General features: G+C 38.4%; 1 protein-coding gene across 1 annotated transcript; it reads right to left on the bottom strand.

The window, feature by feature from the left end:
* Positions 1-1,930: 1,930 nt before the first annotated feature.
* Positions 1,931-16,041, bottom strand: LOC104887915 (6,7,8-trihydroxycoumarin synthase). The gene is made up of 3 exons (XM_010672697.4): positions 15,267-16,041; positions 5,321-5,630; positions 1,931-2,822 (listed from the first exon to the last, which is right to left on the bottom strand). The coding sequence occupies exons 1-3, from the start codon at positions 15,827-15,829 to the stop codon at positions 2,193-2,195; spliced, it is 1,503 nt and encodes a 500-aa protein (XP_010670999.1). The 5' UTR covers positions 15,830-16,041; the 3' UTR covers positions 1,931-2,192.
* Positions 16,042-17,355: the final 1,314 nt, after the last annotated feature.

Here is a 17,355-nt window from a genome sequence, read left to right as displayed (position 1 = left end):
CCCCGATGATTCGAGGGATAGCCCAAAAACACACATGGGGTGGATCGAGCTTGAAGTTTATGAATGGTGGTCGATGGATAAAGAGGAAAACATAAACACCCAAATACCCGAAGATGAGAATAAGAAGGTTCTTTGTGGAAAAGAATTTGAAGAGGAGAGTGATAGGCGATTGTCTTAGTGGGAAGGATATTGAGGAGATAAGAGGTCATTTATAGTGCGTGATGCCAAAAAATGGGGGGAAGAGATGCATGAGCGAGAAAGGTGCGAACCATATTGTTAATGATGCGTATTTTCCGTTCAGCTTTACCATTTTGTGAGGATGTATAGGGACACGAGAGACGAAAGGAAAGACCATGTGTTTGACAAAATTTCCTAAATAGATCATTATCAAATTCACGCCCATTATCACATTGAATATTTACAATTGTCCGTTCAAATTGAGTACGGACATAAGCATGAAATTGTATAAAAGGGGAATAAACATGAAATTTTCTTGATAAAGGAAAAGTCCACACAAAATAAAATAATCATCCACAACACTAAATAATAGCGATGTCCAACTGAACTCAAAATGAGAGATGTCCACAAATCACAATGAAATATCAAATGGCATCACAGTAGAAGAAGTAGAAGCAACAAAAGGCAACTTAATGTGTTTCCTAAGAGGACAAGAGTAACAAACATCAGAAGTACTAAGTTTATTACAATCAATAAGAGATTGGCGTCTAAGACTATCAAGAATAGGAGCACCCGGATGATGCAACCGTTCATGCCAAAGTGAAGGTGCAAGAGCAGCAAAGCTAGAAGCAAGAGGAGCTGTTCCTTGTTCACAAGATTGAAATATGATGAATTTTTGGTGATACTGGTGTATATATATGACATGCTTGTGACAGGTACTTCAATGTCACAAATTCAGGAAGTAAAGAACTCACTTGATCTTGCCTTTACTATAAAAAGATCTAGGTGAACTTAATTATTCCCGAGTTTTCAGATTTCAAGAACCGATCATGGTACTGTTATGTCTCAAAAGAAGTATATCAATTATATCCGTATTGATACAAATATGGAAGAATGTCTCTTGTATATGCTCCTCTCTCTACTAGTCTTAAGCTTTCTACAGATTCAGATGTTCTGAAAGAACCTGACATTTACAAAAGGTTGATTGGTAGATTATTATATATAGGTCTTACTAGAACAGATCTTTCCTATGTTGTGCAACATCTGAGCTAGCTTATGCACACACCTCGTGCTCCTCATTTAAGAGCAGCACTTCATGTTGTCAGATACTTGAAAGGAACCTCAGATTATGGTTTATATTACACTCCAAACACTAAGCTTTAAAACCAGACACATCTTTAATTCCGTGCATCACATCAGTAGGAACATTTGCATAGTAAAATTCAGATTTATGTTCATTTATGGACAACCCCGATGTTTCAGAGAACGGTTTGAAGGCTTGCAACATCATGTACACAGAAGGAAAATTGCCCTCACAACATAATATTATGTTGTCTACAAACACCAGATGAGTTAATTGCAGGGCTTTACACCACCGTCCCTCTCAACATGTTAGTAGGAGGTCCCATCTCATACTCCTGATTACTTATATATGTTCTCTTAAGCTTATTTTTGCTTAATTAAACTTATTTTTTACTGAACTTAACTTAATTTTGGTGAAATTATATTTACTTAACTTATTTTTGTTTAATTTATTTTTACTGCACTTAACTTGATTTCGATGAACTTAACTTATTTGCTGAATTAAACTTATTTTAATAAGTTGTGCTATACAGAGCCTTAATGTGCAAGTCATTATCCAACTATCAAATTACACCTTCTATTTATGACAGAATGAATGTCCACCTAAACAATCATATAATTGAATCTTATTATCAATTAATCTAGGACATTGCCTGAATCCAACAACTAGTTTTGATTCAAAATGTTGTTCGTTTATAATCTTATAGAAAGAATAAAGAGAAAATTACAGTAAATCATCTCATGTATAAGGCTTTACATAAGCTTACAAGAAACGACTTAACTATATAATAGCTACAATAACAATGCTGCTTTAAACAAACTCCAGACAAACTAAACATGCTCCTAGAATAATGGCACTGCACTACTCCACTGCCTCAATAATTTCTAATACAATATCAGCAAGCATCTTGAAGTATAGTCAACAAAAGTTACTAGCTTATCATATAGTTATATATATTTGTTTTTTTGGCCAAAAGACAAAGTGGATTTTTCTTATGCATAGTGATGCCTGGGAGTGGATCAATGTCAATGTCTTCCTTCCTTAAACCACTTGGCAGTTCCCAATCAAAATAGTACAACAAATTGGCGAGTGCAAGTTCATAACTAGCAACACCAAGATTCATCCCGGGGCATATCCTTCTCCCTGCTCCAAAAGGAATTAATTCAAAGTCGTTTCCTTTAAAGTCTATTGAACTTCCCAAAAATCTTTCTGGCATGAAATTTTCTGGTTCTTTCCAAGAATTAGGATCTCTTCCAATAGCCCATGCATTCACATACACTAACGTTTTGGGTAGAATATCATATCCTTCTATTGTGCTTTTACGGATTGTTTCATGCACAACTAGTAATGGTGTTGCAGGTTGTAGCCTAAATGTTTCCTTCACCACTGCTTTGAAGTATTCAAGTTTCACGAGGTCGTTGTTATTGATGGAAACCTTATTTTGAATGGCCTCTCGAAGCTCATCTTGTACTTTTTTCATTGAATGTGGATTCTTCATTAGTTCCGTCATTGTCCATATCACCATGGCTGAACTTGTATCTGCTCCAGCTATAAATATAATCTGCAAAAAGATAAATTGGTTTTTTGCCTCGATTAGGATGGGTTTACAATATTTGGGGAGCGCTTGACATGGATCAACATACCAGGCTCCAATCATGCTATTCTCCACCCGTTTTAATAATATACTAGTTCCCGGACTATGCCTCGGGTAAGAAAAAAATTCATTTATTAATATAATACACCCTCCGTTTTCTAAAGATCTTCCCACTTACTATTCCTACAGATACCAAGGAAAATCAAGTTGTGTGGGGGCATGGTGTGAGTAAAGTAGGAGAGAGAAAGGTTAAATAAACAAATAAAAAGGGGTTAAAGTAGGAGAGAGAAATGGAGTAAAATTGAATTAATAATGTAATGGTGGACCATATGATAGTGACATGAGAGGGTAAATAGGGAAATTTGTTTTGCCAAATAAGGAATAAAGCAAAAGAGGGAAAATCTTTTGGAAACACCCTTAAACGGAAAGAGGTAAGATCTTTAGGAAACGGATGGAGTATTCTATGATAATAACACAAAATACAACTTGGTCTAGTGGTTTGACTTTAGTACATATAATTGAGGATTAGGGATCAAACCCTATATATACTATGCTATTTTTAATTTTTTTTATTGTACATGAATTACACGAACTAAAAATCCCTAGGAAGAGTGTCACGTGACACAGTTTCTTGTTTATCACGTCTTTTAATATATTTGTATAGATATACTAGATTTTTTGCACACTATACGTGCATGTCATATTAAAGTTTTGTTTTCTCAAATAGTTATTCGTCGCTGTTGCAAAAAATCTAATTCAACCAAACATGTATAACGATTTTTGTTTTTAAAATATATTTTTCAATGTTTTGTTGGTTTTTTAAGTTATTTAATCATCATTTTTCAAATATAGTATTGAGAGAAGGAAATATAAGTAGAAGAAAGTTTGTACTCAAATAAATTGGAAGAATTTGTGTATGAGGTTCAATCGTTGAATATAAATAAAGTGGAGGAGTTTGATTTATATAATAAAGATAACCGAATAATAATCAATATTTAAGTTTTAAAATTTTATCAGTAAAATTATTAATATGAAATTCAAGCTACCCCTGAGGTTTGACGTAATTCTCAAATTCCCTCACATTTGAGAAATTCATCAGATACCCCGAACTTTGACTTTGTACTCAAAATACCTTTACTATTGACAGAGCTCTAACATCTTTAGGTTTTTTCTCTCTCTCTCCTCTCGATCTTCATCTTCTTCATCCTCTTCATCTCTCCTCTCACCATCCTCCATTAATTGCATCCTAAACCTTCACTTTCCCTCTCTCCTTCCACCTACATGCCTTTCTCTCTCCTCCCCATCTTCATCTTATGAATTTCCCCCATTTTTATATTGTTGAAGTTGATTATATCTCCTTATGAAATTTCCCCAAATTAGTGATGGTTGTTTTTGTTCTTCTTGTTGTTGAAAGTTGAAACTGACATGGCTCAGTTTTTAGGTTATTATTATTATTATTATTATTATTTTATTATTATTATTATTATTATTATTATTATTATTATTATTATTATTATTATCCATTTTAGACCCTTTTAATTAAGACCAGACCCACTAGTCCTAACTCCTATTAAACGTATTTTGAATCCATTCCCTAGGCTCGCTGATGCACTAGCAAGACATGCACAAGCATTGGTGGATTATGGTTAGGGCGGGCCTGGGCCTGGCCCCCCTTAACTATAAGTTAAAAATACTCCATTAAATTAACTGTATTTTTTGTTGGCATAGTGGACTCAATGCACAACAGCATTCCAAATGATTCGGTTTCAAATCTCCTTGCCAGCATTTTTTGTACTTCTTCTTTCTTAATATAAAGGCCTTTTCCTTTTTTTTTTTTTCTCTATATTTTAGGACATTTATTGTTATTATCTTTTTCTCTTTTTTCTCTGACTATAATAAGTACTTTTTTTCTCAAACTAACAATCATAAAAATTAAGTGCACCTCACCTTTTTGTTGTGTTTTATTACGAAATCAATTTGGTTATTGATTTAGGTACTAATGAACCCTTCCTTCAATTTCTTAAAAATCTACTTACATATAAGCTATTCTTTCAATTTTTTGAAAATTTGATAATGCTCAAACAAATACATAGATAAAAACTGCTTACAAATTGAAGGATTGAGATTTAAAACAATATTAGCTACTACTTCATTGTAGCCATTGTTAATAGTATATTTAAACTTTGATGTGCTTCTATTAATGTTTTTATTAAACATTTAAAATTTTACAGTTAAATTTTTAATTTGTCTACTCAGCCCCTATAAAATGATTGGTCAAGATCCGCCACTATGTACAAGGGAGGACAACAAACTTTTTGCAAGAACTTTCTTCCCCTCCCCCGGATTGTATTAAAATTCGGATCTTGAACCTGATTATCATGGCTGAATGTGTGTTGGAAAACTCTTTCTTTTAGTGATCTAATGTTCGTAATTTTTTTAAAAAAAAAAGATATAGAAAGTATTACCATTAACACTGCTTTGACGTGGTCCAGAGTCAGCTCTAAAGAACGGTCTTTCATGAGTTGGAGTAGAACGTCAACAATATCCTCTCGCTCAGAATTAGACTTGTTAGGCTCAAGATGGTCATTTATGATTTCTTCATAAAAATCATCCAAATCTTTACATGTCTTCTCAAGTCTAGAGAATTGTCCAGTTAACTTATCAAGCCAGCCAAAATAAGGAAAATAATCACTAATGAAGAGGCTTGTGAATAAGGCTTCTGCTTCTCTTATGAGGCTATCAAATTTACTACTTGAACCTTCATCATCCTTGTACCTGAATATACATACAGGTTTTAAAAGATAGATTTATCTAAGCCGTGTCATTATTAAAAAAGACACTTCGTATAATTGTTGTGGCCGTAAACTGATAAATGGTGGGATTTCGTGGCCATAATACTAGATAGTAGTAGAAAGGACATAGAGAGATGCGAGAGAAAATTATAGAGAGAGATAAATCCCCACCACCTAAACCTCCTATAACCCTTCCACCAAAAACCACCCCCTCCCCAAAAGCCGCCCTCACGGCAAAAAATCCCTCCATCCGGCGTCATAGTTCTGCCCCGCCTTCAGGTAGGTTCAGCAAGGTCGAGTCGAGTCACGCCCTTTTCAATGGCAGCCCCCGTTCTCCGGCTATTTCGTCAAAAGCAGTGGAATCCAAGGTTGTGGATTGTGGGAAGACCCATGGTCGTTTAGCGGGTCCTATCCCCACTCAGGGGAGTAATAAGCAGGGTCGCTCTTCGGACCACGTTGTGGTCCCAATCTCCGACGAGGAATATTCAGCCCTAAGTAAACCTTGGAGTTTGGCTATAATTTGCAAAGTAGTGGGGAAGTCTTTCTCCAAAGAATTCTTAAAGGGCCAGATCCTAAAATTATGGTCACTAGTAGATAATGTGGAATTAGTAGCCATAGGAAGAGGTTTTTATGTCATAAATTGTCCTTCATTACAAAAAAGAGTCTCCATTATCGCTGATGGACCCTGGTTCATACAAGGAGCTCATGTGTGGGTGCAATGTTGGGAACCGGGATTCAGGCCGTCTAAAGCTAAATGTAATAAAGGAGTGGTGTGGGTAAACTTGCCTGAACTCCCTCTAGAGTTGTACAAGCAGGAAATCTTGGTGTCGCTTGGTCGAACTATGGGAGAGGTCGTTAAAATCGATGCCAGAACTCTCGACGGAGGAAACAAACGCTTCGCCCGAATATGTTTGTTAATGGAGGGTAATAAAAGTCCTCCTTCTGGTGCTTGGCTTGGAAAGAGCTTCCAGCCCCTAGAATTCATGGATGGGCAATGGTACTGCTCCTCGTGTAATATGTGTGGTCATGATGGATACTCATGCCGAAAAAATATCATTGAAGAAGAAAACCAGACAACCAAAAACAGGGATGGAGAGGAGCTGTTGAGGTTGACCCAAAATCGCCCAAACATTGACACGTGGAAGATGGTGGGTAGAGATGGAAAAGTCAACAAAAGGGAAAGAGTGGATAAAAGGGGAAGGTCCACTGTCAGAGGAAATCATCCTAACAGTAGGTGGACCCCTAAGAAGAATAATGAAAGTGGAAAAAATATCAGAATTGATGAGAGAGATGTCGGCGGAAATCAGAATGAAAAGATGTCTCATCCTAGGAAACCCCCATCTTCTAAAAAGCTTCCTGATGCAAATCCATTCTCAATTCTGGAGAATATGCAAGAAGATTGCATTGGAAACCTCTCTCCCTCTCCCTGTTCGAAACGTGGCGGGGAAAAGACTTCGGCCCTCAACCCTCCTATTGAAACCGAGCCCAACCCGTCGCTCTTACCCAAACCGGTTCAGTCCATAGTCTGTTTAAAAACTCCTTCTCCCAAAAACCAGGTGATCACTGAAACCATTACCAAAAATAACCCAACTACGAAAAATGAGGAACCCTTTCCAAACCGAGATAGAAATCTCATCTCCCCCACCACTATCACCATCCTTAAGCCCGTTATCTCTCTCCCCCGAATCACCGCCACGTATCCACAACCTCAAATCAGTGGCGCCGGTGATGTTTTGCAGACCAGCCCTCCCTCTCAAACCCGAAACCTCTCCCCTCTTTGTAGACTACATGTTAGCCGAGGATCACGGGGAGATTATCGAGATATCCCTCTTCGAAGTCAAGCAATTAATCCTAGACCCCATGAATGCAGACCCGAGGTTCAAGGACCTCCTGATGTACATATCGGGAGTCGGGTTCTTTCCCGCTCACCTTCCCCAAATCCAGAATGTCAGTCATCTCCCCCCACTAGTCCAAATATTTCTCAAGTGGGTAATGAGGAGAGAGGACGGAGCCGACAACGAAGAAAGGGAATTGCTCCACAACTTCGGTCCATGGTTGGACCCTCGAAGTCTCATTCCTCACCACCGTCAGCAAGTAAAATTAAGGCGGGAACCGATCACATTCAAAGCCATGAGCAACACCAACGCAATTCTTCTTGCGAACCTCCTTCCCATGCTCAAACAGATAAAGATAATGGCGAACTGGGACGAGGCCACAGGAGGAAATGGCCTAAGGGAGGCCGAAGTCACTCTCAGACCTCTGAGGGACGAGTGGATCGTTCCAGGGACGGGAGAAATGGTCCTGCCATGGCTAGACACAGAGAGTGCCGAAGTTCGGTCACTAAAAAGCAAGCCCCACCTACCCTTTGATATGTCGATTATTATGTGGAATGCTCGGGGGATTAGCCGACCATCATTTAAGCCTAATGTGAGGCATCTTATCCAGAATCACGACCCCGAGATTCTTATCCTTGTGGAGACTCAAGTGCCGCGTATGAATACGGGTTGTCTAATTAAAGATTTGGGCTTTGACTCTTCTCACCTTGTTGAACCTACGGGCCGTGCGGGGGGGATTCTCCTCTTGTGGAAATCTCACAAAGTCAACATCCACATCTTAGGGGAGAATCGCCAAGGAATTTATGCGTTGGTTGAGGTATGTAATTCCCAACTCTCCTTTATTCTTACTTCCATTTATGCTAGCCCTCATCATGATACTCGTGTACAATTGTGGGATGACTTATGCAAATTTTCGGATAACCTTAATCAACCTTGGTTAGTGTTAGGGGATTTTAATGAAGTGACTTGTCAAAATGAAAAATTTGGGGGTAGAAAGATTAATTATAGAAAGGTGAATATGTATGTAGATACTATGAATTATTGCAAGCTTATTGACTTGGGTTACAATGGTTCTAAATTCACATGGACTAATAAAAGACGTAATAACCCTATCCTTGAACGCTTAGACCGAGGGTGGGGTAACGATGCATGGTGTTCTACCTTCCCGAAAGCTAGTCTTTGGCACCTTCCTCGAGTCACATCTGACCATTGCCCGCTCCTCCTAAAACTAGATCAGCCGACTCCTAGAAACGGTCCAAAGCCTTTCAGATTCGAGCCTATGTGGCTCAGGGACCCCACTTTCGAGCACACGGTTAGCATGGCATGGGAAAGAGATAGTGAAAACATTCGGGGGAGACTTCAAAACGTCAAAGAATCCCTGATCATTTGGAATAAGGAAATTTTCGGAAACATTTACCTTAGGAAAAGTAGGGCGTTTAAAAGACTCGAGGGAACCCAAATAGCGCTTCACCAGAACCCGACCTCCCCGTTCCTTCAAAACCTAGAAGAGAGTTTAGAAAATGAAATTAAGGAGATCCTCGATCAAGAGGAATGGTTATGGGTTATGAAATGTCGAATTAATTGGATGACCGAGGGGGAAAGAAACACAGCCTTTTTCCATCGCAGTGTTGTCATAAAGCGTTGTACAAATCGACTCCTTACCCTCCGAAATGAGGTCGGTGAAAGCCTCACCAATCCTCAGGAAATTCGTGATCATATTCGAACCGCGTTTGTTAAATTATACACATCTGACCATATAGTAAGCTTACAGGATCACTCCACCCACTCGGGTAGTATGAACATAGCTTACCACCCTTCGGGAGAGGAAATTAGGCTTGCCCTCTTCTCGATGAAGCCTCTTAAAGCCCCTGGCCCTGACGGCTTTCACCCTATTTTCTTCCAAAAGAAGTGGAATATAGTGAGCACGAAAATTTGTCAGGAGATACAAGAGTGGTTCAAGAGAGGGAAAATACCTGAACATCTTGGTCAAGCCCTAATTTGTCTAATCCCTAAGCAATCTTGCCCTGAAACGGTCAAACATCTAAGACCTATAAGCCTTTGTAATACAATCTATAAACTGGTCACCAAAATCATTGTTAATAGACTTAAGCCGTTTATACCTCAATGGATCTCCCCAAATCAAAACAGCTTTATGAAGGGCAGGGGCCCTGATGTTAACATTGTTGTGGCCTCTGAAATTATCCATTCGTTACAAAAAAAGAAAGGGAAATGGGGCTGGTTCGCGTTAAAAATCGACTTAGAGAAAGCCTATGATAGGATGGAATGGAGTTTCGTCAAAAAATGCCTTCAAATCCAAAATTTGGACCCTCATTCAGTGAACCTCATTATGAGTTGCATGACAACAGCTTCATCATCCGTCCTGGTTAATGGACAAAAAACTGATACATTCAACCACACGAGGGGCCTTAGGCAAGGGGATCCCATGTCACCATACTTGTTTAACATTTGTCTTGAATTCCTAACTACCCTTATAAACCAAGCCACAGACCTTAAGCTATGGTCCCCCTTTGGTGTAGGAAGGAAGAGAGTCCCCGTGTCTCACCTTATGTTCGCTGATGATCTCTTATTGTTTGGGAGAGTCGATGAATCAACAGCATTTGCGGTCCGAAATGTGTTACATGAATTCAGTAAAGCTTCTGGACAAAAAATTAATGAGGATAAAAGTAGGTTAATTTTCTCCCCGAACACCTCAATCGAATTTAGAGACCTATTTCAGGAAACTATTAATGTTAAAGAGTCGGACCATCTCGGGATGTACCTTGGGCTACCCTTATCGCATAAAAGACCAAAAAAAAGAGATGTTCAATTTGTGATAGAGAAAGTGAGGAAGAGACTTGCCACCTGGAAAACCGCCTTTCTGTCTAGAGCAGGGAGACTAACCCTTATATCTTCCACTTTGAATACAATTCCTAACTACTACATGCAAGCTACCTTTTTCCCTGTGGCCACCCTAAATGAACTAGATAGAATATGTAACAACTTCTTGTGGGGAGAGAATGAGGGCCGTAATCGTATGCATCTCGTTTCGAAAGACTCCTCATTTCTCCCGAAGTGCATGGGTGGTCTTGGTATTAGGAACCATAGGACCCTGAATCTCACCCTTATGGCAAAACTTGGTTGGAAAATGTGCCAGGGACCCCCAAATCTCGCCCAAGAATGTATCAGATCCAAGTATGTCCAAAAGGGGGGAATAACTAAATTTAAAAACGGGTCGCATGTGTGGCAAAGCATAGGTAAAGGTTGGCCCATCTTAGATGAGAGTTGTCAATGGCATTTAGGCAATGGGTTAGGGGTGTCCTTTTGGGAAGATGATTGGTTGGGTATAGGTCCCATTCGTAAACTTGTTATTGGCCCCTTGTCAAAAGATGAAATGGGTGTCAGCGTGAGAAAAGTTTGGAATACGGGAGAGTGGGACGGTGTCCCTTTCACCCTTGATCTTCCACTTTATATCATTCATATCATGGGTAGTATAGAATGGCATCCAAACGAAAAACATGACAGTCCCTTCTCGTCCTATGTGAACAAAGATATCTTTTCCCTAAAACTAGCATTTAATAACAGGGAGTCCAAAAACCACGAAACCAATAGGAATACTTCATGGATCTGGAATGGTCATCACCCTCCAAAACTGAAATTTTTCCTTTGGCTCCTATGGCATGGTAGAATCCCCACCCAAGAACTTCTATTCAATCGAAAAATTGTCCCCAACCCAATTTGTAATTTGTGTGACTCCTTCGCGGAGGACATCCTTCATGTGTTGCGAGATTGCGACCACGCTAGAGAGGTGTGGGAGCTGATCCCTTTTGAGACTCACCTTGACTTCCCGGGAAAGGATGAGTGGCTTAGTTTTAACCTTCAGGCTCAAAAAATGTTCCAGGCCACCCCTTGGAGTACCCTATTCATATTCATATGCCACTCAATTTGGACCGACCGAAATAAAAACCTCTTTGAAAGTACCCCTCTCCCCCCTCCCGCTATTTCCCTCAAAAAAGCCTGTGCGGCTGCGCGTGAATTCCTATCCCTTGTCCCAAATCCTTCCCACGACAACCGCTTTGTTCAATTTGAAATTGCCCCTTCATTCCCCTCCTTACCTCACTCATGGTTGGTTTTACACACTGATGCATCGTTTATCTCCACCTATACCCCAGTGGGTTTAGCAGGATGTTTGCGTTCAAGGGAGGGTGATTGGGTTATTGGGTTTCAAAAAAGAATTTACTCATTAAATGCCAAAATGTCAGAACTCCTTGCAATAATTCATGGTATGAAATTGGCGATTTCTAACAATTATAGGTACATTGTAATTTGCTCGGATTGTCAGGAGGTTATTTCCCTTTTAAAGCAAGAAAAAGTTCACACTGATATCTATGCACATGCTCTGAGTGTTTGTAGGGAACTCAAAAAGGAGTTCAGGGATGCCCGGTTCGAGTTCGTGAAGCGGGAGGAGAACCAAGTCGCGGATAGTCTCGCAAAAAACTGTCGTAGTAGCGATTTTGCTTTGAATGTATTGAGGGTCTTATCCCTGCCCCCCAGTTTTTGTAATGACAAACTTGTATCGGATCGCTATGGGTGTTTTAAGCCCTAACTTAAGATATTAATGCTATGCTATGCCTTTTTAACCAAAAAAAAAAAAAAGATCATACTCAATCGTGACAAAAAAATTATGGGAGGTTTTGTACAATGAAATGACCCCACTCATGATTAAGTGGTGAAAAATTAGATCCAGCATGGCTCTGTTTGACATTACTAGCTGAAAATAAACTGAATTGAAACTGATAAGATCAAGCTAAAACTGATGAGGTGCTAAAACTGATAAGGTAACTGATTAGTTTAACGGTTTGGCAAAATTAGTTGATTAAGTTGATAAATTATTTTAGCAAAATTAGTTGTTGTCAAAATTTTGGAAAGATTTTCCGAAATTTCAGTCACCTAATTTTGAAAAGGTAAATTTTTTAACTTATCATTTAAGTCATTTTAGCCACCTAAAATTTTCTTTTAGGTGCTCCCAAAACACTACTAATCATTTTAACACCTAAAATATGTTAGCACCTTATCATTTAAGGTAGCTAAAACGCTTCCCCAAATGAAAAGCCAAATTGATCAAAAGCAAAAATTAAAATTGTCATGAATTTGGGCCCCGCAAGCTGATGGGTGAAAATATATACTTCCTCCGTTTCTAAATAAGTGCAACATTTGCATAGTGTTTACTATTCAAAGTTTATACTTTAATTAGCTTTGGTGATTTACATTTTAGGAAAAACATAGTCATGTGGGATCTTGTTAGATTCGTCTGAATGTGAATTTTTTTAATATCAACTTTTTATAATTTTTACTTATTGATAATGGAAGATATTAATGGTTAAAATAATGCATTGGCAAACGTGAAAACAAGAAATGTTGCACTTATTTAGAAACAGAGGAAGTATATACTTTCTCTGTTTTGGAATAAATGAAACATTTATCATTTTAGGCCATTTCAAAATAAATGAAACGTTACCTTATATATTATTCACTTCTCTCTGTCTCTCTCCTAATCATTTATCCTCTTTTTCATTTTCTCTATCTCTTACCTCCTAAATCCCGATACCAAGGCCCTAAGTTTCATTTAGGCTATGTTCAGTTCACCTTATTTTTGCTTATTTCAGATCTAATCAGATCAGATCAGATCAGATCAGATCAGATCAGAAAAAATAAGTTCAGATCAGACCTGTCAGTTTTTAAACTCATTTTTACTATTAAATATCTTTCATTACATATTTGTAAAAATTATAATAATTGAATATTAATAAAGTATTCATTGAGACGAATCAAACAAGACCCCACATGACTATATTTTTTCTTATATATTGAGAGAAATCTAAAAGATAAGATCTTTCTAATCAGATCAGTTCAGAAAAATAAGTTCAGATCAGATCAGATCAGAAAAAATAAGTTCAGATCAGATCAGATAAGTTCAGATCAGAAAATTTCAGGTGAACTAAACATAGCCTTAAAAGTTAAAACCCAACGAATGAAATATTTTTTTGGCCAACCCCAGATCAACACAATGTCTTTTGATCAAAGGAAAACTAACCCTTAGGTCAAAAATGCGTCGTTTAATCTTAGGTTAGCCAAAATTCTAACGCCAGCTTACTGACATAGTCATTACATCCAACCAAATGTGCGCCACACATTTTGTCTAAACAATTAGCAAAATAATTTAAAACTTCAAAGGACTATATCTCAAAAAAAGTACAAAATATAGAAAAGTGAAAATATACCAATGGTGATAACTTTTTAAACACTTTTGAAAATTTTTATTTTTAAAAAAATTAAATTAATCACAAACAATTTTAGTTATTTAACAACCACTTTACATTCAACGTAACTTATCAACTATCTTATATATATTTAAAAAAAAAACTTATCAACTAATGTTTGAAATTTGAATAAAGAAAGCCGTAAAATACACTATATAGTATATTGTTGATAAGAGAGAAAATGTGTGGTTAAGAAAAAGTAGGAGAGATTGAAAGAGGGATGATGACTTCTTTTTTTTTTCCATGAGTGGGATGATTTTATGAATTTATTCATAATTCATGACAAAGGTATTACTATTTACCGCCTGTATTTATTTAAAATCGTCTGTATTTTTCTCAAAATTTTCCTAAACTACCCCTCACTCAGTCTCTCTCCTCCTCTCTCTCACTTTCGCTCACCTCACACCAACCACCGCCACTTGAACCACCACCACATCCATCACCACCACACCGGAGCCACTATCCAAACCAGCACTATGCCGGAACCACCACCTGAATCATCACCACCCCGCGAAAGTTTTTTTGGAAAAAACCACATACGAAACGAACCAGAATTTCGTTTCCTCCATGGAGGAAACAAAATTCTGCTCGTTTCCTTTGTGGTTTTTTCCAAAAAAAAAATTTCGCGGGGTGGTGGTGGTTTCCTCTGTGGTATTTTTCAAAAAAAAAAAAAATCGCGGGGTGGTGGTGGTTGTCCATAGTGGTTGAGATAAGAGAATGAGAGTGAGAGGAGGAGAGAGAGTGAGTGAGGGGTAGTTTATGTAAATACGGACAGTAAATAGCGAATAAGTTCTTTTAGAAGATGAGAGCGAAAGTTGCAAAGAGAGGTGAAAGAGGCACTTGTGTATCTAAATGAGTAAGACAACACTTTGTCTTACTCATTTAGACTACACAAGTTTGTTGTTGTGTCCTATTATTATTATTATTATTATTATTATTATTATTATTATTACTATTATTATTATTATTATTATTATTATTATTATTATAGTTGTACTACCTCCGTTTTCTAAAGATCTTCCTTGTTACTGTTCCTACAGATACCAAGGAGGATCCATTTGTGTGGGGTGTGGGATGGGTAAAGTAGGAGATAGAAAGGGGTTAAGATAAATAAACAAATAAAAAAGGGTTAAAGTAGGAGAGAAAAAGGGAGTAAAATAATTAATAATGTAATGGTGGACCCTATGATAGAAACATGAGAGGGTAAAAAGGGAAAAAGAATTTCCAAATAAGGAATAAAGTAAAGAGGGAAGATCTTTTGAAAACATACTTAAACAGAAAGCGGGAAGATCTTTAAGAAACGGAGGGGGTAGATAGCAGCGGTAATAATAGTTGGAGTAATAATAGGACACAACAACAAACTTGTGTAGTCAGTTACCTCTTGAGTAAGACAACATTTTCCCGTTTAAAAAAAAGGGAACAAGACAACAATAATTGATGATGAACTCTAGAGTGTGTATCAGTTACCTCTTGCCAAAAGCAACGCGACATATGTTCGATCTTGCAAAACTCGATAGCAAATCAGACAAATTAATGATTTGTGAAGTTGAAGATAGGAAGGAGATTTTTTCAATCATCCTTGAAACTTCTTCTTCACGTATAGGAGCAAAAGACTCCACTCTCTTAGAGCTAAATAAATGAACAACACTTATTTTCTTTATCTTCTTTTGATACTCACCATATGGGGCAAAAGCTATGTCTAAACCATTATAACTTAGCTTTTGAATTCCAACCATTGATGGTCTACCACAAAAGTTGCGGTCCTGTGTTTGGAGAACCTCCTTCGCTAGCTTCGCTGATTGGACTACAACCACTTGTTTGCTTCCGAATCGCAAGCTGAAGATCGGGCCATGGATCTTTCCTAGCTCTGTAAAGTAGACGTGAGGTTTCGAGGCGTCGAACTGGTGTAGGTTTCCAATGAAGGGTAATCCTTTAGGTCCAGGTGGAGGATGAAATGGCTCATTTTTTCTGTGGTTTTGCCGAAGGAAAAATACTGTAAGAATTGCGACGAAGAAAAGGATGAACAACATGTCGTCTATTTAAGGTTTTGTTTGGGCATATTGCATGAACTGCAATAGCAAGGGTAATGCTATATCATATAGACATAGAGTGGCATATAAGCAGTGTGTGAAGTGCATAGGATCAGACAAGGCGATTTTGGACGATATACCATATAATTTGTGGACAATATATGAGAGTCGTACGGTAGTAACATAAAATATCTCCGTAGGATCAAACAAGGCGATTTTTTTTTTTGCCTTGCTAGAGGCCAAGGTGACCCTCTTGGTGGAGAAGGTTAGAAGGAGCCCAATTATTTGATATTCACAAAGATAGACAACTTTAAATTTATATACATGGCCCTCTCAAAGCTTGGAGAGTGCATCGAACAAGTTAACATTAACTTTTTATTTGTAGAATGAGAAATTTCATTAACAGAAGGCGAACAACCTATAAAATAGAGAATAAAGAAAAAAATAAATTGTGAAGTGTGACTTGCGCGTGAGAGATATTCTCGGCACGAGTGGTGCGCCCGCACCAGACACAGGTGCGCCCGCACCAGACACAGGTGCGCCCGCACCAGACACAGGTGCGCCCGCACCAGGATAGGTGCGCCCGCACCAAGGAGGGGTGCTCCCGCACACTCGTCACGACAGATTCCAAGTTGAGGAGGCAGAAGCATTTGGTGCGCCCGCACATTTGTCAGGTGCGCACGCACCAAAAAGTGGTGCGCCCGCACCTATCGGGAATTCGGCTTTTTTCCGGTTTTCTGTTTCTCGTTTAATGAGGGCTTAAATAGTGCCCTAATTGTATGCTTTGTTTTCTACCACAAATTAGAGAGAGAGATTAGAGAGAAACACAATAGAGGAGATTAGAGAGAGTCTTTGAGATTCAATATCAATTGAATCTTGCCTATTGTACTTGTAATCATCTCGTTCATAGTGAAACAATCTTTTCCCCTGCCTTGAGGACATAGCTATCACATTGATAGTGAACCTCGTTAAATCTTGTGTGTTCTTTATTCGTTTTCTAGAGTTTATTGCTTTGATAATCGCTTCCGTTGCAACAAACTTGGTATCTAGAGCTTGAGATTAAAATCAGCGTTAGGGTTTTGGGAAGATGAATACGATGAACTCAAAGATTAATAAGTTTACGGGGAGGAACAGTTTTGCGCTATGGCAGATAAAGATGCGTGCTTTGTTGAAGCAACAAGGCATCTGAAAACCTCTTGTCAAGAGTGACAAGAGTGGAGCGGCTGGAGGCCCTAGTGAGGCCAAATTTGAGGCGATGGAGGAGAAGGCTCACTCCACGATTTTGCTGTGCTTGGCAGACGATGTGATCACAGAGGTTGCAGATGAGATCACTGCGGCAGGTCTGTGGGCGAAGTTGGAGAGTCTCTACATGACGAAGTCACTCACCAACAAGTTGCTTTTCAAGCAACGGCTGTTTGCCTTGCGTATGCAAGGAGGTACGTCTCTAAGAGATCATTTAGATCAACTTAATACTATTTTACTGATTTGCGTAATATAGATGTTAAGATTGAGGATGAAGATGCTGC

This window comes from Beta vulgaris, chromosome 1 (genome assembly GCF_026745355.1).
Source record: "Beta vulgaris subsp. vulgaris cultivar EL10 chromosome 1, EL10.2, whole genome shotgun sequence".
Taxonomy (NCBI): domain Eukaryota; kingdom Viridiplantae; phylum Streptophyta; class Magnoliopsida; order Caryophyllales; family Amaranthaceae; genus Beta; species Beta vulgaris.
This window is presented reverse-complemented; position numbering and strand designations above follow the sequence as displayed.